The sequence below is a fragment of the Numenius arquata genome, chromosome 3 (genome assembly GCF_964106895.1).
Source record: "Numenius arquata chromosome 3, bNumArq3.hap1.1, whole genome shotgun sequence".
Lineage (NCBI taxonomy): Eukaryota > Metazoa > Chordata > Aves > Charadriiformes > Scolopacidae > Numenius > Numenius arquata.
The window spans coordinates 42802160-42825102 of NC_133578.1; the positions used below are offsets into that span (position 1 = coordinate 42802160).

At 48.9% G+C, this 22943-nt stretch overlaps 1 protein-coding gene across 3 annotated transcripts; it reads left to right on the forward strand.

Moving 5' to 3' along the window:
* Nucleotides 1-6227: 6227 nt before the first annotated feature.
* ASB1 (ankyrin repeat and SOCS box containing 1) lies at nt 6228-21029 on the forward strand. 3 transcript variants are annotated; one of them, XM_074145273.1, is made up of 5 exons: nt 6228-6309; nt 6468-6609; nt 8522-8824; nt 13142-13527; nt 15412-21029. In XM_074145273.1, exons 1-5 carry the CDS (start codon nt 6249-6251, stop codon nt 15543-15545), a joined length of 1026 nt encoding a protein of 341 aa, XP_074001374.1. In that variant the 5' UTR covers nt 6228-6248; the 3' UTR covers nt 15546-21029. The 3 variants fall into 3 exon arrangements, with proteins under 3 accessions (XP_074001374.1, XP_074001375.1, XP_074001376.1); XM_074145274.1 differs by having other exon boundaries at nt 6249-6297; XM_074145275.1 differs by lacking the exon at nt 8522-8824 and having other exon boundaries at nt 6249-6297; nt 15412-21023.
* The last annotated feature ends 1914 nt before the right edge of the window (nt 21030-22943 follow it).

Sequence of the window (22943 nt, forward strand, 5' to 3'; positions counted from 1 at the left end):
TATAATCTCCACCCCAGGTCCTCCACTTTCTCATGGTCAGGATTGAAAGAGCAAAGTGCTGGAGATCTGATGGAAGGTCAAAATGCAGCTAGCTGATGCATCAGTCCTGCCTCTTTTCCCAACAGACAGTCACATTCAGGTATGTCAAGGCACATTTGCAGCATCGTTAACTTGCCGGACTCCAAGCAACCTGTCTGTTGTCATCTTTGTGATTACACCCCCAGTCCTAATGACAGTCCCAGATGCTGGAATTAAGTTCTCCTCCCATCTCTCATTCTTGTTTTCTGGTGCAGCCCGTTGTTAACGTATATCTTCATGTTCACTTTAGAAACTATACAAATTCCGCAGAAAAATGTTGAGCTGTGCTAAAAATGGGGGGACGGGGGATCCCCCTCCCTTCCTTCTTTCCCCGCAGATGCATTTATCACCAGGGCAACTTAAGAGTTCACTAAAAATTCAAGCTGTTGGCTTAGATCCAGGAAGGGAGAGGTTTTATAGACTGAGCTAAGCGTGACTTACGGTTATGTTTACAGCATCTATCCTTTCTTTCTTTCTCTTTCTTTCTTTCTTTTTCTTTCTTCCTTTCTTTCTTTCTTTCTTTCTTTCTTCCTTCCTTCCTTCCTTCCTTCCTTCCTTCCTTTCCTCCTTTCTTTCCTCTTTTCTTTCTTTCTTCCTTCCTTCCTTCCTTCCTTCCTTCCTTCCTTCCTTCCTTCCTTCCTTCCTTTCCTCCTTTCTTTCCTCTTTTCTTTCTTTCTTTCTTTCTTTCTTCCTTCCTTCCTTCCTTCCTTCCTTCCTTTCCTCCTTTCTTTCCTCTTTTCTTTCTTTCTTTCTTTCTTCCTTCCTTCCTTCCTTCCTTCCTTCCTTCCTTTCCTCCTTTCTTTCCTCTTTTCTTTCTTTCTTCCTTTCTTTCTTTCTTTCTTTCTTTCTTTCTTTCTTTCTTTCTTTCTTTTTCTCTCTTTCTCTCTCTTTTTCTCCCTTTCTCCCTTTCTCTCTTTCTCTCTCTCTTTCTTTCTCTCTTTATCTTTTTTTTAAAGAACAACTTGACTGTTACTCTGGCACCAAACCAGTTAAAATTGCTAAGTATTCCACAATGCAGCTTTTTTCTGCTGCTTGGCAGGTCTGGGAGGCACCTTGGAGGATTTCAAAGGTGGTGCCTCTGGAAAGGGTGTTGGAGGTGGTGGTGGTGGTGGGGCTAGCCACTTGTTTCAGCACCAGATATGAATAATTGTCCTATTCAATCACAGAAGAGAGTGCCCCACCTGGCTGCAAGACTCTCAAGATGTCCTTGTTAATCCATAAATGAGGGAGAAAGAGGTGCATTTCTCTTCTCAGCCCTGCACTGTGCAGCCTGGCACTAAATGCAACCACTGGCTTAGTTCACACAGAATCACAGAATGATAGGGCTAGTCCAACCCCCTGCCAGAGCAGGTCCACCCAGAGCAGGTTGCACAGGAATGGGTTTGGAATGTCTCCAGAGATGGAGACTCCACCACCTGGGGCAGCCTGTTCCAGGGCTCTGCCACCCTCACAGGAAAGAAGTTCCTCCTCATGTTTAGGTGGAACAACTTCTATTCAAGTTTGTGCCCATTTCCTCTTGTCCTGTCCCTGGGCACCACTGAAAAAAGACCAGCCCCATCCTCTTGACACCCTCCCTTTAAGTATTTGTAAGCGTTGATCAGATCCCCCCTCAGCCTTCTCTTCTCCAGACTAAAAAGACCCAAGTCCCTCAGCCTCTCCTCGTAAGAGAGACGTTCTAGGCCCCTCATCATCTTTGTAGCCCTCTGCTGTACCCTCTCCAGCAGCTCCCTGTGGTTAACAGGAGTTCACCACTGCCCCCTCTCTTCTCTTCCAACATGTTCAGGTGAGACAGACCTTCTAGGTCCACAGGGAGAGCTTTTACAGCCCTGAAACTGGAAACTCTTTGTTTGCTATAATCCCAGTCACAAAGTGCAGAAAGAAGGGTTAAGTCACGGGTCTTTGTATGTCCATGCCCCGTGCTAGGAGCTTTACAAGTGCGTGCTGCCAGCCTGCAGAAGGGAAGACCACTGCTGGGCTGTGGGGACTGGTGACAAGGGACATGGGAAGGTGGGCTGTGCAGAGAGGAGCAGGTTGGAGGGCATGTGCCCAGGTCCTGTGGGGCAGGGAGTCTTTAGCGGTGCCCCAATAGATGAGGCCAAAAGATTCCTTTCTGATCTGAGTGGTGCTTGATGGGAATCCAGCACCCTGTTTTCAGGAGAAGGATGGGGCCAGGATGGGTGAACTCTCTGTTTCACTTGGAGAATGAGGAGCATGGTTGGAAGAGGATGGCAAGTGGGAGGATGTGTCTGCTGAAGAGAGGCGGTAGGAGATGTTAGTGGACGTGGAAGGGTGGTTGAGCTAGCTGCCCATGGAGAATCAGAAGGAGTTTTCTTTGCTTTTTTTCCTTTTTTCTTTTTCATTGCTCCACTGTCAGGAGCTGGAGAAAAGATCTTGCCTAATGAGTGAGTCAGCGTGTGTTGGCTGTGTTGGCTTACCAGCTATTTTTAGATACTGGAAGGTCTCCTTGAGAGGGTCACAGGCTCCAGTTGCTGGGTGGATTGATTTTCAAGTGGGATGGGATCAGTGCAGCAGTCTGAGAGACCACCCACAGATAATGAACTGCTGGCCATGGAGGGAAGAGGGGAGAAGTGAGCTCACCTGCCCTGGCTGCTTCTCCTTTCTGGTGATGGGCCTGGCCAGGGCAAGTTTTTAGAGATAATGTTCCCCAAAACAGTGAGCCAGCAGATCCCAATTCCTCTGGAACTCTACTGTCTTGTGCCAGTGGAGGATCTGCCTGGTGTACCTCAATCAAGCAGCAACAGCCTTTTGCAGTCTTTAGAATCAGTCCATGGACTTCAGCACTGTTCCAGTTACAGGAAACATTGGCTGATTAGTATTAGGATTATGCGATAACGCAGGCTGAAAGGAACCTCAGGAGGTGATCTAGTCCAACGTCCTGGTGGGACAGGCTTGAACAGCAGCCGGGGCTGCTCACAACCTATGCCCTCAGCTTCTAAGAGATATGTCCAGTAGGAGCAGTCAGGTATGCCGGACATAAAATTATTTCTACAGACCTGGAAAAGGCATTTACAAGGTCTTGGCCAAATGTTAACCTGTTTGAAAATTTACATTTTCCCACTGCACTCACTTAGAGTGATACAGATTTACATCATAGTGTATTTCTCCACAGGATTTCTCTTAAACACCTATGGATTTCCAGTGTTGGCCATATCCAAGCCTAAGACAGCAATCACAGTCGCTCCCTTTCCACTCCCCCTGTACAAGAACTTGTTAGTTCAACATTTGATGGGTTGGTTTTTGCATGCATTTAAGGAAAACAAAAAACCAAACAAAAAAAAAAAAAAGAAAAAAAGTCTGGTTCAGGAGATAAACTTCTACTAGAAAGCATAAATGGGATATGGTATGTAAAAACTTTCTGCCTTTCATTGTAGCATGTCTATAAGTACATAAATACGTACATAAACATATTTATGATGATGAGGTGAGATGTGATGAGAGAAGAGAGTGGTTAAACAGAGGCATTTTCTGCAAGAAGAACTGAATGAACCTCAAATCACAAGTGATGCAGATGCTGGTGTTCCAGCTTCGTCTGTCCTGTTTACCAGCCACTTTGTTCCTCTCTCGGGCTCTGCTTTGTCCATGGGGACAACTACCATATTGCAAGTAAACACTGCTGCGCCCTCTGCTCCCCTTTCTTGCCTGTCTACACTTTACCCGTGGGAGAAGAGAGAAGAGTCAGCTCTGAATGACACAGGGTGAATAAACAAACCTATTTTAAAGAAAAATTGTGCTCAACGGCAGTGGCCTGTTCCTAAGAGCTTTGAAAACTGGCATTGCATTCTTGCTGAGAAGGCACTAAAGTGTAGAGGTTTCTGTCCCTTGTAGTAACTATCCCCTTCTGCACACAAGCAATATGGCTTTTGGTCAGGGGCCATGTGTATGAAAGCCCATGGACTAACATAACTTTTTCCTCTGGATGAGACCCCATCGCTGGCTCAGCAGTCCAACAGAATGCTTTGCAGCTGGAGGAGCTCATTAAATCTAGTCCTATTACATCTGCAGACGATGCAACAGCTAGAAAGCTGCTCTGGTAGGTCTTGTGCTGTCATCAGGCACAGCAACAGGGAACTGAGATGTATATGGCTGCTTCCCTGCCCATGAGCAGACACAGAGTGGGTTGCACAGAGCTTTTGTAGCTGGATACAGTTGTAGATTGGGGTTAGAAACTAAGGAAGGAATGTGCTGCTCACAGGGGAGCCCGCTGAAGGGTGGTGGATCTGCTCCATTGCCTCAGGAAACACGGAATGCTTGCAAACTCAGCAAAGGTATCTACTAAAGAGTGGGAGATGGGTAGGCAAGCCCACCTCAGAAAGCCCTGCCTGAGCCTATCCCGATCCTAGAAAGCCTTTCATAAATGTACACAGGCCAAGCTGAGGGCTGGAGCTCCATCTAGCCCCATTGTCTGCTTTCCAGATCTGGTCCCTTTGACTCAAGGAGGGCCAAACAGACACTGAGCCAGGTTTCCAGTCTGGCAGCCAGTTCATTCCAGGGGATGTTTCTTGGCCCTAGGTCTGCCTCATCTAATGGCCCAAGGACTGCAGGCAGGGGAAGGTGGCAGTGTGAGCCAGCACCAACGTCTTCTGAAAATCCCATCGATCCCGTTCCCCTTTTGATCTTCCACCAGGCAAGGCGAATGGGTTCAATTTGCAGATTGTGCCTGTCTCCTCCGGATGTGTGATCTCCTCCGGATTGCTCGAGCCCAAGTAATAACAGTTACAGGAAACCCTGTTTGCAGCCTGAGTCTGGCATCTGTGGACTGACAGCCTGCCACAGAGCAGCAGGAGCGGAGCTGCAGGAAAGCTAGATGGATTACCACCATCCTTTTTGTGTTTGGTTTTCCCTTTGGTTTCCCCTTTGTGCTCTGAAAGCATTGTGCCCATGCAGGTACCTAACAAGTCCTCTAGAGAAGAAGTCATAGGAGGAGAGGCTGAGGGAACTGGGCATGTTTAGTTTGGAGAAGAGGAGGCTGAGGGGGGACCTCATTGTCCTCTACAACTCCCTGAAAGGAGGGTGTAGAGAGGTGGGTGTTGGCTTCTTCTCCCAAGGGAATAATGACAGGACCAGAGGGAATGGTCTGAAGTTGGGGCAGGGGAGGTTTAGATATTAGGAATAATTACTTTACTGAGAGGGTGCTCAGGCACTGGAACAGCCTGCCCAGGGAGGTGGTGGAGTCACCATCCCTGGAGGTATTTAAGAAACGTGTAGAGGTGGCACTTCAGGGCATGCTCTAGTGCCCGAGATTGTTGGGTTGTTTTTTTTTTTTTTTTTTTTTGTGTGTGTGTGTGGTTGGACTCGATGATCTCAGAGGTCCCTTCCAACCACGAAGATTCTGTGATTCTCTGCTGCTCTTCTGAGGGTGTTAGCTTTGGGCGCTGTATTTGACGTTGCCTGGTGGGGTTTAAGCAAAGCAGTGGCTTTTTGCTCAGCCCCTTGCAGGCCTGGCTGTGTCTCGGTGGCATTTTCATGTCCGCCTTGCCTTTCTGCTGGCTCCAGCCCACCGCAGCTCTGTCCGCCCTCACACGGGCCCTCCTCTCCCTCAGACCAAGCAGCAACGGGATGTGGACTTCAGAGCCCCGGGAGCTGTGCTGAGGAGGGAAAAACGGGACATTACGACCCCATGAAACCTTCTCCGCAGCTTTTAGCTGTGGGAAGCCTTGTCTAGCCGAAGACAAGCGAAGCTGTCCGCTATACCGGCTTTCAGACGCTTGACGGTCCCACACCCAGGTGCAGGTGGTGGCCGTGAGGAGCGGGGACAGCACTGTAAACTGTCACCCCACATTTCTGCCCCTTGCTGGAAGAAGCCCCCAAGCCCCTTCTACCGGCGACCGAGCTCTGCCGGGCTCACGCTCCGCCTCGGGGCGCTGAGGGCCGCCGCCGGGAGAGCCGGGCCGGGTTCCCCCCTCAGCCTCCCCCGCTCTGAGGGCGGGCCTGAAGGAGGAATGGCTCCGGCGTTGCTCCTGGCTCCCGCGCTGCCGGAGCGGAGGCGAACCGCCCTCCTCCCGCCGGGGAAAACCACCTTAACGCGGAGGCAGGAAGCCGCCGGGCCGGCAGGCACCAATCAGGCCGGCCCGGGGAGGGAGGGCGGCGGCCCCGGGGGGAGGCCGCTGGCGGGGAGGGAGGCCGAGCCGGGCCGGCGGTGCGAGGGGCAGATGGCGGAGGGCGGCCCCCCCGCCGGCGGGGACCCGCCCGCCGCCTCAGGCGGGCAGGCAGGTAACGTGGGGGGAGCGGCGCTGCCCGCCGCCGTCCCGGGGGCTCCTGCCAGGCTCGCCTTGTGCCGGGAGGGGACGAGACAGGCCTTCCCCGCCGCCCTCAGCCGCCTCTGTCCGAGGCTCAGCCCGGCTCTCCCCCCCCCTCTCTCTCCAGCGCAGGTCGTAACCTGAAGGAGTGGCTGCGGGAGCAGTTTTGCGACCACCCCATCGAGCACTGCGAGGACACCCGGCTGCACGACGCGGCCTACGTGGGGGACCTGCCCACCCTCAAGAGCTTGCTGCAAGAGGAGAGCTTCCAAAGGTGAGGGGGCTTCTCCCACCCCGCCCTGCCCGCACCCTCGCCCTGGCTTTGGAGACCCTCACAGGGACAAGGGTGCGGAGGTCCTGCTTTTGGCCAGTGACACCCAGGGGCTGCTCACCCCTCGCCATCCCCACGGCCTGCTCCTTTTGGAGACACCCGTCCTGCTCTGTTTTTACGGGAGGGGTGTCAAGCTGGGGGGACGCTCTGCTCGCCCCCTGAAATCATCCCTCCGTGGTCCTCCAGCAGGCAAGTCACAAGCCAGTTTGCGAGCTTGCAGCGGCCACGCACAAGTTCTTTTCAGATCAGGTTGGAAACGTAATACCATGAAAACAGGAGCCTATGTGTAATGGGGAAAACATACAACAAGGATTACCATCATATATAAATCTGAAACACCCTATGTTACAAAATCTGCCCCGTGCTAAGTCTGTGACCGTGGGGATAGTTAATTAATTTTCCTGCACCGTGGAGAAAACTGCATAGAGTGCAGAATGTCTCCCAGCCTCAAAAAAAAGTGTCCTTTCAGCAAAAGTGAGAATGACCTGGCCCCTCTTTCTGCCACCTGGGCAGCTGGGGCTCTTCAGTCCCTTGGTCTGAGATTTTTGCCTTATTTTTTGTCTCATGCCGCATGGGAACCCTGTGGCAGCAGGTCCAGGCATCCTTCCCTGCAGGAAAAAGCAAAGTTTGGTGGGAGGAGCAGGGCTGGACCCACAGCACCATCACACAGGTGATGGAATGAGCAGAGAAGTGACTTCTTTGAATCTGGGGGTAAGTATGGGGTGGAGATCCCCAAACCTCCCAGGTTAAAGGGAGCACTTTTATCATAGGACTTGACAGCTGAAGGCTTGATGTGGGGTTTATACTACTCCTCTTCCTAAAACATGGTTGAAAAAAACAATTGTGGCATTCCTCTCCTAGTGTACTATGTAAATGCACTGTATAAAACCTGCTTTGTCCTGTACCAGTTCCGTGGGCTTGCGTGGAGTGAGCTAGAAGAGCAAATCCACTGCTGCGCTGGCTAAAGAGCAATTTCGCCAGCCTACATTGGCCTTAAAGAAATCTCTTCCTCTCTGTGTATTCCTGCTAAAATGGTACCCACGGTGATCTGAAGAGAATTTGGGAGTGAGGTCTGGATGTTGATGAGATTTGTAGGGCTAACCTGAGATCTGGATGAGCATGACAAATGCTACGGGTTATTTCAGAGGGGATCTAAGCAGCCGTCAGCCACAGCTCTTTTTATAAATTGGAAAAGGCTCTTTTGCCAGTACAGCCATCCAGCAAGGATGCTAATGGCCTAGTTATGCTTTTCAGTGCAGGATGGCCACACCTCCCAATCTTACTCCTTGCTGGCAGGGCTGAGTTTCCCTGGACTTGTGTTTATGTCATCCCATGGTGCCTGGCTGAGTGTGGACGTGGCCAGTGGTGTGATACAGATGTATACCTGTATTTCCTGTGTCCTCTTGCTGTTTCCCTGCTGCTCTGGCAATCTTCTGCCCCTTTTGGAGCAGCTTGAATTAAACTGTGGTGGTCCCCAGCTTGGTCACTTGCGATTTTGTACGTCTCCCTTTAAAAAAGGGATTAGGGAATTTTTATTTTTTTTATTGGAAATTTTGACTGAGTTTTGAGACAGGGTTTGTCCCTTATTGTGCTTACGTGCAGCTCCTGACACAGCAGAGCCACTATGTAGCACTACTCTGGTACATAGGTAGTCTCTGGCTACCTATGGGCAGCGCCTAGTCGGTTATTGGCAGGAACTTTTCCGGGTGCTATAAAGTGCCAAAAATGGGAAGGTAAAGCTTCAAGGGAGCTGTTGGGGCTCTCCCAGCATCCTCCTCCAGGGCTGGGGTAGGTGGGGTAGTGCAAGGTGGCAGGAATCCCTCTCTGACCCAATGCTTTTCACCCCCAATACCAGCCGGATCAACGAGAAGTCGGTGTGGTGCTGCGGCTGGCTGCCCTGCACGCCACTGCGCATCGCTGCCACTGCCGGCCATGGGCCCTGTGTTGACTTCCTCCTACGCAAAGGGGCTGAGATCGACCTGGTGGATGTGAAGGGACAGACTGCCCTCTACGTAGCTGTGGTCAATGGGCACCTTGAGTGTGCCAAGATCCTCCTGGAAGCTGGAGCTGACCCCAACGGCAGCCGGCACCACCGCAGCACTCCTGTGTACCATGCGGCACGTGTGGGCCGGGCAGACATCCTCCAGGAACTGATCAGGTGAGAGCTTGGTTACAAGCTGGAGGTGATCCTGGTGGGGAGAAGAGTTCCTCTGGCTCCCTCTCTTATTCCCTTGGGATCTTTTCCCCCATGGAGCTCGGAGCATCCATTCCCTCCTCTCATGCCCAGTGCCTCCACAAGCCTGGTGAAGCTGGCCAAGAGATGGACAGGAGAGAGGGTGGAGAGATGGCTAAAGAGACATCCTTGTTTTCTCCATCGCTTGGCCCTGGCAACAGGTCTGTGCCCTCCTGTGTGACTCCTGTGACTGTTCTCCTAAGACAAAGCCCAAGAAAGGAGTCTCCTTTTCTGAGCCCGCCATCCACTATTTAGTCAGAGCCAAATCTTGCAAAGTATCTTCCCCACCACCTCCATCTCGACTGCCAGGTCCATGCCCCTGGCTGAATTTATGAGTGAGGTGGATCTGCCCGTGAATGAAAAATTGTTTGGAAACACATCTCTCCTATGTCTAGCTCTGTTGCTCTGACCATCTTTTGTCATTGGGAGGACAGACAGTTGCCAACACTGTTCTTTACTGCCTGGTGTTTACCCATCACTAGGGCACCCTCCGTGCCAGCTGACTCAGTCACCCCTTGCTGGATACCTAATGCACACACAGCTCCATCAAAGGGGTGGCATCTCTGGGGCAGAGAGTGATGGCCATTACTAAGAGGTGATGAACAGTAACCTTAGCTGGGCGGTGGGTGGCTGGTGAGCACCTATCCCTCAGGAAACTTCCTCTGCAGCACCAGCAGTGTGTGGGCTCAAGGTCTAGCAGTGGGCTGTGCAAACTTGAGTTTCTTCCTCCGTGGCATGTCATGATTCCTTTCTTCTCAATTTGAAGCCTTTTTGTATAAGGGGCCGCGCTGAGCAACTATATGGGCCGTTGACACCAGATAGTAAGGGGACATAAAGGGAAAACGTAGCTTGTAGGAAGAGAAAGAAAGTTTATTTGGATTCATACAGAAGCAGTCTCCAAGGAATCCTTTCAATGACTGCAAATCTGGAAAAATAACAACAAAAAGGATTTGAGTAGAAAAAATTAAAAATGTTTGGGGATTTTCTCTTTTCATTTTTGTTTACGGGAAAGTTAATTTTCATACAAGTGCAGCTTTAAGGAAGCTGGCAAGTAGAAAGAAGGGAAGGTGGTCCTGCGTCCTTGCTCCTTTCTCAGCAAGCTGAGACAAGGATGTCCCCATTGCCATGTGGTTGTTGGTACAGGGTTCAGCTCACATGCTGCATTCCCAAGAATCTTCCCTGATATATCCACTAAGGCAGGGTGAAATGTAGCAAATGGTGTTTCAGCAGCACATGGAGAGCTGATGCATTGATTTATGTGTCTACTCCTTGGGATAACTTGCCAGCAATATTAAAAGCAAGATTTTGGAAACCTTTCAGGATTAAAAATTAACTGGAGTTTGTCCAATATCTTTTTATTAGACAATGTCTCTCCCAAGGCTGCTAAGCTAATACTAAATTGTCAGATGGCCAAAATTTCAAATATCTCAGAGTACGGATTTCACAGATCTGTTCAGAGTTGCTTACTTTAAAATGCAGTCCTGTGTTACAAAGCTCACTCAGAGGTTTTAAAAATGTTGATTTAAAAGATTTGGCAGGGGGAATGCAATGAGGAAGACACATTTACTGAGATATAAGGAAATATTTCAGCGTATTCAGCTTGAGAGAGCCTCAGTGTCCTGCTAAGAAAGCCTAGTCCAGTTTAGGCTTGCTGCAGGTGTCTAAACATCACCTGGTTTATTTTTTTTTTAATCATATGGTACCACAATCAGGAATCCTGAATCCTGCCACACTTGCTGAACCAGATAACCAAGCAATAGGAGCAATCGTATCCATGAACAGTAAATACACGCATAGCTATGGAATGACAATCCATTTCATCAGATGGCTGGAGGAAATATTTATGGTTATATTGCCAGGGTATAGATTACTTTTCTAACAGCTTGTGGTGTGATCCTGCTGTGATGGGATTGGACTGTGGCATTATACTTGCAGTGTAACTGGGGGCTGACCCAGTGTATTTAGGACAAGAGGATCCTTTTCCCACACAAAAAATGGTGAAAAAGAGATCTGACAAATCATCCTGATGCCTCAGGAGCATGCCTAACTTATAAAAGTAGACTTTTTTATTTTACGTTGAACTGGGGGTTTCCACTTAAAATTTTGATGACAATAATGAAAAAGAACTGAAATGAAAGTGTACCTGCTGTCTGGTCAGGACCGTGGCCATACAACAGCCCTACAAAAGTCCCGCAGCAGCAGCACAGATGACTATCCAAATGCTCATGTAGTCTGATTTTAAGAGGTTTGTTTATCTACAGGGAACATGTGTGATTGCCTGTGGAGAACACGCAGCTTTTCTTTTTTTTTGCCCTCTATGCTCTAACATAGGTGAGGTCATGGAGATTGAGCAAAGTGCTGCGAAAGTCCCCAAAAGATGGGAATGTCCCCTTAGTGTGCAGTGATCACCAGGCCAGGCTCACTCAGCAGTGTTGTTACTGCCTAGCTCCCCGTTTCTTCTGCATTTCTCCACCCCACAGGTCTCCTGAGGTCTCAGCCAAGATGTTCATGCTTGGGAGATCTTGTGCGTTGGGGTAAAAATACACTGCATGCAGCTCTTAGACAGCTTTCCTTGGGCCTTGTTCTGTGTGTGCTTAATTTAAATGAGGCTATTCCCATCCTCAGAATTGAAGCGTTTGGTTAAGTAGGGTAGGGGCTAGGGGGGTTCAGCGAGAGCTGTGCTTGCCTTTAGGCAGAATTTGTCCACAGGTGGTTTCCTTATTTGGTTTATTAACTGCAGAAAGGAACAGAATAAGGAATATAATCTATAAAGACTGAAAAAACTAGTTCTCTGAGTGCTCAGTCTGCAATTTTGGGAGGTGGACTGGCCTCTGTGGGGAGAAGGGACCAGGCTTTGCTTGATCTGCAGTGCTGCACTTAAAACCAGCTAGTGGATTGTGTTGTTGTCCTCCTTGTTCCCATCCAAGTTGCATGTGAAATAGATGGAGTTAGTGTCCCCAGTGCTTGGGTGTTACCTTGCCTGGGGGAAATAAGCGCTTATTTCTGCCATCTCTTCTTTCCACAGCATTGTCATTTTTCAAATTCCATGCTTTTCCAGAGAATGGCACAGCCTTTTTGCTCTTGTTTATTTGGCCACATTCTTCACTTCCTTCAAAAAATGAAAAGAACCAAAGCAAATAAGCCTTGTTTTTTGCTCATTCACAACTTAGTGCCATCCTTACTTCCCAGAAAGTGGTCACTTCTTGTGTTTGATGGTGACGCTGATGTGCACTGAGTAGGGCTTTAGCCTGCTCGCATACCTTCTCTACACCACAGCAAGTCCAAGCCCTCTTTGCTCTGGCTGCAGGGCTTATGGAGCAGTTGGGATGTGATGAAGATGTGAGGTATGGGATTCTCTGTGGGGTAGAGCGAGGCAGGACCCAGTTGAAAAAAGGCTTGAGAGGTTTGTGGAAGTCTCCCCTTCAGCTCCTGGAGTGCTGGCCCGTAAACTGTAATCTCTTGTGCAGTATCTAGTATAATATATAACCTGTGAATGGAACTATGCAGGATGGATGGGGAGAGCGGAAGGTCTGACGCAATTATTTTGTGTTTTTCCAGTTTCCTGCATGCTTAGAGTTAGTGGGTACATCCCTTCAGCTGAGCTGATTAGTGGGGAAAAGGCCTCTTTTTGACTCCTTGATGGGATTTCTGATAGGATTTCGACCACCCCAGCTCCTTTGGGAGTAGGATTTTGTCGTAGACATTTCCCTGTTGAGCACAGATTTCTGTTTCCATTTCCCTGCTGCCTGTGACAGTCAGATCGATTGCCTTCATTGCTTTTTGGCCTGTTTTGTCCTGGTGGGGAAGTCACTTCACTGCACCTCTTCAACTGAGTCATTTGGAAACATCTCTGGTCCCCAGCTGGCTCATTAGCATCCAACATTACACGTTGCTGGCTCAGGGCTGAGCCATCCCTTGTGCTCAGGCATGTCCTTCGTGAGGACAAGGAAGGATGTTCCTCAGCTGCTCTCTCCTGAGCCTGGGCTGTTGTGGGCAGAGAAACAACTTTGCTTATTGAAAATCAGACCGTTCTGGATATGACATCCCTGCTCAGAAGTGCTGCCAGGCCCCTCTCAGGTAGGTATGGGTGGTACTTGGGTGGTGGACCCCAGAGGTACCAAAGACAGACAGGGTGCTCCAGGTGTCTTTCAGTCTCACTCTCTGCCAATTTGTCACCCTGGGGTGTGGCTGTGGTGCTATTGCCCTTGTTTCCAAACCTTTGCTCTTCTCTCACCCACTCAGGTATGGCGCAGACGTGGACGTCAATCACCACCTCACTTCCCGGGTCCCCAGCCTCTCGCTGCGGCCCCTCACCACGCTGGTGGTCTGCCCGTTGTACATCAGCGCTGCCTACCACAACCTCCAGTGCTTCCGGCTGCTGCTCCAGGCAGGAGCCAACCCGGATTTTAACTGCTGTGGGCCCATCAACATCCAAGGCTTCTCCCGGGGCTCCCCAGTGTGTGTGATGGACGCTGTCCTGCGGCATGGCTGTGAAGCGGCGTTTGTCCACCTCTTGATTGACTTTGGAGCCAATCTGAACCTGGTGAAAATGGAAGCCTTGGGAGTTGAATCCATGGGAAGGGTCAAAGTCAACCCTGAGGCTCTGGAGGTGTTCAAAGAAGCAAGGGGTAAGTGGCTTTGATTTACTGAAGTGGCACTGATTTTATCTAGCTCTGGAGTCAGGAGAACTCTTTGGAGAGTTTCTTTGGTAGTTAGGAGCTGTTAAGGTGGTAGGGTGGGTTTTACCATCCTCTTTTGGGTCTGTTTGTTCAGGTGCCTCCAGCCAAATGCAAAGGGATTGTGTAAACAGGTTATACCTAACTTAAAGCGTAAAGCAATTCTGACACACAGAAAAACTAACTGGGATGCAACAAGCTGTTAAGCTAAGCACTAAGGACTTTACCACCCGTGATATGGCTTCTAAGCAGCTGTTGCTGGCCAGGCAGGAGAGGACTGTGGGTGTGACCTCTACGGCTTCCTGGCACAGATCCTCAGTGTTGCTGAGCCGCTGCCTGCCTCCGGCTCTGCCAACACTGATGACTTCCAATGACTTCCCCATAAGCCTCCAGCTAGACTGTTTTTCTTGTGTTGCATTTTGTATGTCCATATGGGGTGTCCCCTCTTGAGTCCTTCATTTACCTCTGTAACTTTACATTTTTCATCTTTCTTCTGCCAGCTCTTTTCCATTGCCTAGCAGTGTCCTCAGCAGCCTGAGGCAATGTCAGGCAGCGTGGTCCTTTCGGAGCTGGGCTTTGCATCTGTGGACCACGGTCAGGTTATAGCATACCCAGTGAGGCCTCGTTCTCCAAAGCCGTACAGATGTCCCCTTACTATTCTTGAGAGATCCTGTGCTCTGCAGGGGGGCCTAGGGAGGGACCCAAGAGGTAGTTGTGTCTGCACAAGCTTCTTGAGAAGTCAAGTCACAAATGGTGGTAACAAGTGGCAGGAGGGAGCTCAGATGGTGGTGGAAAAAAGTAGGAAAAAGCTGGTTTTTTGAATTTAACATCCTCAAGGAAGCAAATGAGTTACAAAAGAAGTAAAACAGACCCTCATACTTGAACATGCCTAAATTTACCTGCAATTTCTTTTCTTTTTATCACAAAAGCAACATGAGTACAGCACGCACCCTTGTTCCAGCAAGGGCAGCACCTTGTAAAACCACGAGGTTCAGCTGGTAAAAGCCAGGGCTTTGCACCAGGGTCAGAAGTTAGGTTTCCCTCTCAAACTCCAGAGAAGTTTCAAAGGGATTCAGGATGTGGGATACCCCACACCCCCAGCCCCCATCCCAAAGTTACTCAGCTTTGCACATGCCTGGTTTTTAAACCTGCCTGGAATTTTGCTGAGAAGAGGCGCACATAAGCTAGAGCAGGTGGTTTCCATTAAGCCTAGGTTTAGAAGGCAAACAGGACTGCTCAGGTGGAGCATGCAGGATAACGGAGTGGTGCCTTGGAAGTCCAGTTCCTGAATCAACATGGATACCACCATCCTCTTGTCCCAGCGCTGAAAGAGCTCTCCATGAACTCAAAAGAAGTCCTTAAAAGAAAGCTGGGATAAGGCCTGAGCTGGCCATCAATGCTGTTGAATCCCCGGGAATGGTTTAGACCAAAAATAAAGTCCACATAATTTTAAAATTATCCAAATAGTATAAAGCCTCTCACTTCCTCCCTTGGTGTGGATTTGGCAGTGATCTCATAACCCCTCTCATGCAGGGACTGGCTTCCTGGTCACAACCCCATGCAGTCTCCAGCTTGCCTTTCCAAACTTGTGGCAGCTGTTGTTGCTCCAAATCTTTGGCCAGAAAGATGGCCTCCTCACGGGGCGCATTTGTGCACGCTTAGCTCTCCTGGGGTGCCTTCGTGTTGCTGTGCAGGATGTGGATGTGGCCGTGGCATATGGAAGGGGTGGTTGGCTCCTTAGCTGTCAGCCAGAGCTCAGCACAGTTTACACGCTGTTATCCCTCTCTCTCCCTCTCCGTGTCCCTCAATAGTTTTTCTCTGCTTTCTTTGTTGTAGGCCGCACCCGGAGCCTCTTGTCTCTCTGCCGCATAGCTGTACGAAGAATACTTGGCAAATCTCGTCTGGATCTGATCCATATCCTTCCAATCCCAGACCCCATTAAACAATTTTTACTTCATGAACACAGTTAAAGGGCAACTGGCTGCTTTCCGGGACAGTTTGATTTGGTAAATGAGTGCGCTGATAAAGCCAGGTGCCAAGCCTAACCCTTCCCCCACAGTGAAATACTGTATTGCCCATGGAGTGCACGTAATTCCCTGCCCCGGTGATTTTCCCCTCCAAATTTAGGGTGCAGTGGTTTTGTGTGTCTGCTCCTAAGCTACCGGTTATCTAACTATCATCTAACTGGTGATCTCTTGTTTGCAACTGATTGGGCAACGAGGCCAATAAGTGTGTGTGTGTGGCTGTTACGTGAGCAAATACAATATATCCTATAGCTGTTAGCATATGTCTGTTTGTTATGACTCTACCTCTTTTATTGCTCTGTGTTACATGCACCTTGGGTCTCAGTGGCACTTCTGCCTGGGGAAAGTATCCTTACTCCAGCCTTTTCCCTTCCTATAGTGTACAAGGGAGTCTCTCCTTGCCTTGGTAAGGGTTTTACAACAGCACTGTTCTCTTTCTGCCGTCAGTACCTGGCCTTTCTCTTCCCTGTGGAGTTTGTGACTGCTGCTGTAAAAGTGGGTGTATTTTCTTCTGTCCTCTTCTGGTGTGAAATGCATCGTTTCCTGTCCAGTGCTGTGCGTTACTTGGAAAATTGTGTCCACGTCTCTATGTGCTGCAAGGTGGCTGCTGACTTGGCTTTCTTCGTGTAGAGGCCCCATCACACAGACAGGGGAGTGGCAGAATATGTCCTGTCCGAATCCTTTGTACAGAGCACCGGATCTGCTGTGGCAGCTTGGCTCTCCCTCCCAGCACTGTGATGGACAAGGCAGGGGCTGGTCAGTCCTCATCCTGACGGCCTGGGACTGGCCCTCGTGACCACTGCCATAGCACGAGTGAGAAAATGTGGAGAGAAGAGGAAAAGGTAGTTTCACCTCTGGAAACTGATAGCCACACAGCAGTGTTGTGGGGATGTGATCTGCCTGGTTCAGTCGCCCACTGCAGTGGTGGTGGGACAAAGGACTGTGATACACAGATGAAGCCAGCATGTGAACCTGAAAGATTTCTGGGGTACTTTTTGAAAAGCAATGGCTAAATTAATCTTCTGTTTGCTGTAAAAGTGGGTTTGAATATTTGGGAGTGACCAGGAACAACAGTGAAGGGTTGCTAAATTAAACTGTTGTGTTGCTGTGCTGGGTGGTAGTTGATGCAATGCCTGTGGATGTATCTGTGTGATTATGAAGAAAAAGACACCAAAATGAGCTCTAGACTGCCTGCTTGCAATATTGCAGTGATTATGGTGTTGCTGAAAGTCCAGTAAAGCAGCTGATGATGCCCAGCACATAGAAATAGAAGTTCCTACCTGCCTTTTACTCCATATCCCACAATGGCAGTATAACCAGAGAAAACCCTCCCAGATCCACTTAATAGGTCTTTCTGTTTGCATACGGCTTCTACCAGCATTGTGGAACACAAAAGGGAGAAGAAAGGACTTTTTGTCTTGAAGAGTTAGGAGGTTATGTGCTTCTTAATGCAGTGTTGCAACCAGGAGCCTGGGCTCCTTTCATTTCCAGTGCCTCTACATTGCTTTACCTTCATGTCACAAGTTGGCAGGGGGGTGTCATTCTGCAGTGAGTCGACAGCCTTTCATCAGGATCTCAGGGTCAGCCAGCTCCTTAAGGGTAGCAACATAGTCATTGTATAGGAAACATTGTCAAAATAGCAACTTTAGAAGGACAGAGATGATGGTCCTTCAGGATCTTGTCTAAAACCCCAGGTGATAATTGGTACTTGCTTTTCCTTTACTGATCAAGTTCTTTCTAGTCCCTGTGTTATAAGTTGATTTTTTGGACAATTTTTCTTTGCCAGGTGTTCTTCCTATGCCCTTGCAGTTGGCAAGGGTATTTTTCCAGATGTGATCCTAGAGATGTTGGGGATTTATTTATGATATTAGTGCCTAGGAACTTCTTGTTGAGAGCTGATTTGAGCATGGAATAGCAAGGACAGTAAGACAGCACCTTCTGGGAACGGCGTCTAGCTTTGGTCGCTCTTCTCCTTGACCTCCTGTGGTAACAGGGAAGTGGGGTTGTTTAAGCTATCTTGCATTTCAGTTTCAGATGGCTTTGGCTGACAGCCCTGGTTACCGTGCCACTATAGGAGCAGATCCTCAAGGCTGCCCCATGGACTTGCCCCATAGGTCTTTACACTAGTTACAAAATGTTATTTTTCCAGAGGCATAAATGAATGCAAAATCACAGTTCAGTTTCTGGTCCTCCCACTGTGGGATATGTTTAGGGTGCAGTTTTATAAGGAGTGATGGATTTCTTGTATGTTTTAGTATCTGCTGAAGAACATGTGCCTTTCCAAGATGCTTTCAGAGAAGGAGGTAGGGTAGGAAAAACATGGTCCCAGATCGTTTCCTGTTATTTTAATTCCATGGCCGGGCTTGGAAGGTCCAGCTGGCCCCTTACATTGCTCTGCTCACTGATCTTAGCATAAGGTGGCAAAATTTGCACTGCTGAACAAGCTAAAGTGTGGTGGTTACACTCAGTGCTCATATACCAATGCAGAGCATACTTTCAAAACCCTCATCAGGTGAGATATAATGGTAAGGATGTGAAGCTGTAGGCATGCTTTCAAGGTGAGAAGGCAGTAGTTTTGCACTGTTTCATTTTCAGGCTTGCAGATGGTTTAGGTTTTTGCCATGCTGGAGGCCAGGGCAGCCCATGAGCATGCTGCCTGAGAGTTGTGCGCTTGCTTTATAGAAGTGTTAACATGCCTGAAAGATGCAAACAGGTTATAAAGCCTCTTGTCACCTTGGTGGTGGAACCATAATGTTTTGCAGGAGCATGGACCAAACATGCTCTCTAACTCTGGTGTATAGATGCAGAAAATGAGGTAGGTTGTCTTGAGAAAATGACATGGCAACAGCTTCTTTGGGTCAACTTTTTTCCCCTTGATTTTTAATTGTTCATACAGTTTTCCAAACTGGTCACCCATTAGTGCCTTTTGGGTGAAGGTGGTGGGATGAAGGTGGAAGGCATATGCTCCTCTGGGGAGAGCTGGCTCCCCCTGGAATGAGCTACGGTGAAATGCCATGGTGTGAATGATGGAGGTGGCCTGAAGAAATTCGGAGAATTTAGTTGTTAAATCAGTGCCTGATGTAACTTGAGGACAGGGTTAAAGCTAAGCCTCTGCAGGTGACCTGTTACAATTTTAGTTATAGAAGCTTCAGTGTTTGGTTTTTTGAACCAAAAGAAGCATGGCCAGCAGGTTGAGGGAGGTGGTTCTACTCCTCTGCCCTGGTGAGACTCCTCTTGAAGTACTGTGTCCAGCTTTGGAGTCCTCAGCACAGGAAGGACATGGACCTGTTGGAGCGAGTCCAGAGGAGGGCCACGGAGATGATCAGAGGGCTGGAGCAGCTCTCCGATGAAGACAGGCTGAGAGTGTTGGGGTTATTCAGCCTGGAGAAGAGAAGGCTCCAGGGAAACCTTATTGCAGCCTTCCAGTACTTAAAGGGGAGAGGTGGGGAGGGACTCTTTATCAGGGAGTGGAGCGATAGGATGAGGGGTAGTAGTGTTAAACTGCAAGAGGGGAGGTTTGGACTAGATATTAGGAAGAAGTTCTTTCCTGTGAGGGTGGTGAGACACAGGAACAGGTTGCCCAGGGAAGTTGTGGATGCCCCATCCCTGGAAGTGTTCAAGGCCAGGCTGGATGGGGCTTTGAGCAACCTTGTCTGGTGGGAGGTGTCCCTGCCCGTGGCAGGGGGGGTTGGAACTTGATGATCTTTAAGGTCCCTTCCAACCCAAACCATTCTATGATTCTGTGACGCTGGTGCCCTTGCCTGACACTGTCCTACAGTGTGCTTATGGATAGCCAGCCAGTGGCTCCCTGACCAGTCTAGCAACTGTGTTCCCTCCCAGAAACGTAACTGCCATGTGAGTGAAATTGTGCAGAGCACACTCTTCCTATGCACAGAATCAACACCTGCTACTGGTATGGTTCCTTTGTAGGTCCCACTGTTAAGCTCAAGCCATGCTGTGGGTGAGAACTTTGGCCTCTGTGTGTATGGGTAGTTCTTTTGACCTCAGGCTTGAAGGACTACATGCATCTTCAAATCCAACTGATGTGGAGTCCAAAGATTTTCCCTTACCATGGATATCTCCAGCCCCAGATCCACAGGTCAAAGGATGGTTGTCCCAACCCAATAGCAGACAAGCTTGAAGTTCATCAATCACTTGGACATTCGCAGAATCAAAGCGTTGAAGTGCAGGAGACATTTTGCCTGGGCTACCCAGGCAACTTCCATCTTAACTTAGGGACTGTGCCTCCTGCAGAGGTCTCAGTGTTAAACCTGTATGGTCGGTCTTTTGGTTTGATGGCCTAAAGGGAGTCCAACTTAGGGGGACAACTCATGATATTAAGCTGCAAGTACACCCACTACTGTTAGGGTAAGTCCCTGGGGTTGTTGGTTGCTGAGGTTCTGTAAACCCAGCTTTGCCTAAGTGAAGTGGTTTAATATGGAGACTTAGATGATCTGGAATTTTCATTGTAGAGAGATAATAATGAATCTCAAAATAGATTAATGATTAGGTAGACCTTGGTCTCCTGTCCTTTAGGGCCAAAACCTGTGTCTTCTGGCTGTCTCTGTCCTTTTAAACCCAAGAAACTACAGTCTTCCAATATGAAATCTGAGTAATGTGTGCATGTTATTTATCTTCACACTATATAAACAGCATTTATTTTTGCCTTAGCTCAGACTTCACCATTTCCTCCTATGTAGCAAAACATTCTCTTTTGTAAAGGTATTCTTTTCCTTGTTGTCCAGGGGGCATGCTCAGATAACGTGGAGTAATAAAGGAGTATCGTGAAGTCGTAGGTGGGAAACTAAACATTTCTGCAGTATACATCCCCTATATTGAAGAATGCCCATTATATTTGTGCGTAATGTATAAAGTGTGCATTGTGTGGCCTTGCTGTAAGCATGGGTGGAGATGGGATAACAAGATTTGGAAAATGGTTAAAGAACCAAAACAGATCTGTAATAAGCAAAGCAGATCCAAAGCAGTCTTTTTCATGTGGGCTTTTTTCTTGTCTTTGTTGCTATAGGGGATTTCCAAAGCATGAAATGCTGGTACCCAAATATAATTCACTGCTCTTTGGGAGTTTTGCAAAAGGCAGAAGAACAGTGTCTGTTGGGTTGAAGTGTCTTTGGTGGGTTTTTTTTTTTTTTTTCCCTATCCCCAAAGTCAAGTAAAACACTTTTTACACCACCACTGGCCTTTCAGGTACAGCACCTCTTTAGCCCTTCCTGTTCCAGTGAAGAAAGCAGCGTAAGAACCTGCCCAGGACACAACAGAGGTGACGGAGCCCCTCTTCAAGGTGGTCTGTTGGTGTTGCCCAGAGTAAAATGGTTGTGCGCAGCAGCAAGGGCAGATTGGAGAGCAGATAGGAGGTGTCTGTGGTGTGCTGGATCCACGTTTAGCTGAATAAAGATGTTCCAGTGCAAGAGCACGGTGGCTGTCCGCCTAATTATTTACCTTGCCACGGGCGGGAGGAGTACCGCTCTATGCAGCGAGGACTGGACTTGCAAAAGCCTGAATCCTGCTGGCCTCCGAGGCTGCAGCTGACTCCTCCGCATGGTCTGTAGCCACTGGAGGGGGCCGGAGAACTGTGCTGCCTGCAAGGGGGTTACAGGCAAGCAGGCAGGGGCTGGGCAGTGGTTTCCTGCACCATTGCCAATTCCTGCCCCGCCACCCCTGGCCAGTTTTCAGGATGGATATATGGCAGCCAAACCAAAATGTGGTGTGAATCATCGTGAATTTCAAAGGAGCTCCCTCTTTCCCCCCCCTCCCCAAATCTTTCACAAGCTTGCATGTCCTCTCAGCGGAGCTGGCCTGCCTTTTCCTCGGGGTACCGTGGCAGCTCGTGCCAGTGCAAGGTGGCTGCTGTCACCTGATGCTGGTTAGAGCAGCCCAAAGCTCTTGGCTTTCCACCTGGTCCTTCAAAACAGGTGGAAGAAGGCTCTTCAGATTTCTCATTTCTGCGCCTCCTTACTTTGTACCCAGGTCTGGAAATGTAGCTCCTCAGTTTGCCCGGGCATGAAAGTACTCTGAAGTCGGTGCCATTCCTCAGAACATTTTGATTCTTATAACTTAGCTTTTTTTTCCCATCTTTTTCATTGGAAGACTCCCTACAAGCTTAAGCTGCAAGCATTTCTGATGGTTGCTCTGTTCTTTCTCGGGGTTAGCAGATGTGCAGTCTCCATCTACAACACCCGGACAATTTACATTTTTTAGATCAGGTGATAGAAAGAGCATTTCGGGTACCTGAGGATTTAGTCCCTGTGGCTATCTCCAGTCGAGGGCATAGTCCCTTCTTTAGGATTCCTGCTATTTTCGCTTTGGAGTTGTTTGTCCAAGCTGGTGCCAGAATTTCCTCTAAAGGCAGAAAGAGAGTTTCTCCAAAAATTATTTGGAATTATGGAGATGGTGATTAAAAAACAAAGCAAAACAAGCCCTAATTTGAAATTCTAACATCTCCAGAATTTATATTCCTCTAGCTCAGAAGTGACTCCCTCCTGCCTCCCAGTGCATCTCCCCCTAGGCTCCTGCAGTAGCCCCCCCAACTTGGGGGGGTCTGCCCATGGGTCCCCCCGTGACCCTGCAGGTTGGTGGCTCAGTGATAACGTCTTTATGCTGCAGCTTAGAAAGAACAGGAGATTTATCGTTAACGGGGAGAGATCTGTGAGTCTGAGCCGCAAGCCTTTGGACAGTAAACATGGAATTGTTTAAAGGGCTGCCAGACTCCAGCCATGATTTTGCGTGCTGTTAACCTGTCCCTTCTCAGTTGTCTCTCTGGAGTCGACAGGCTGGGGTTTCTGGTCATCTCACTGAATTTCACGTGTGGCTGGGGAGAAGAGCTCATGGATGAGTCTGTCCTTGGTTTATATAACAACATTGCAACATTTTCCTTATTACTCATGCTCATTAATCTTATCTTAGGGTGTAATGTGGAGTTCCCTTTTCTGCAGCAGCAAGGAAGAGAAGAGATTTTGCCTTGCACTCTCTGACGCTCATATATTTGCTCTGGGCTATGAGAACCAACCAAGACTGCAGTAAATCTCAGGCAGTCTCAAAGCATTTCCTCTAGCATGCATTACTGCACGCCCCCAGACGCTGCTGGGGAAGCCCCGACTTGTTTAACGTTTTTTTTTCTGTTGTTCCCTATCATAGAATCATAGAATGGTTCAGGTTGGAAGGGACCTTAAAGATCATCGAGTTCCATCCCCCCTGCCATGGGCAGGGACACCTCCACTAGAGCAGGTTGCTCAAAGCCCCATCCAGCCTGGTCTTGAACACCTCTGGGGATGGGGCATCCACAGCTTCCCTGGGCAACCTGTTCCAGTGCCTCACCACCCTCACAGT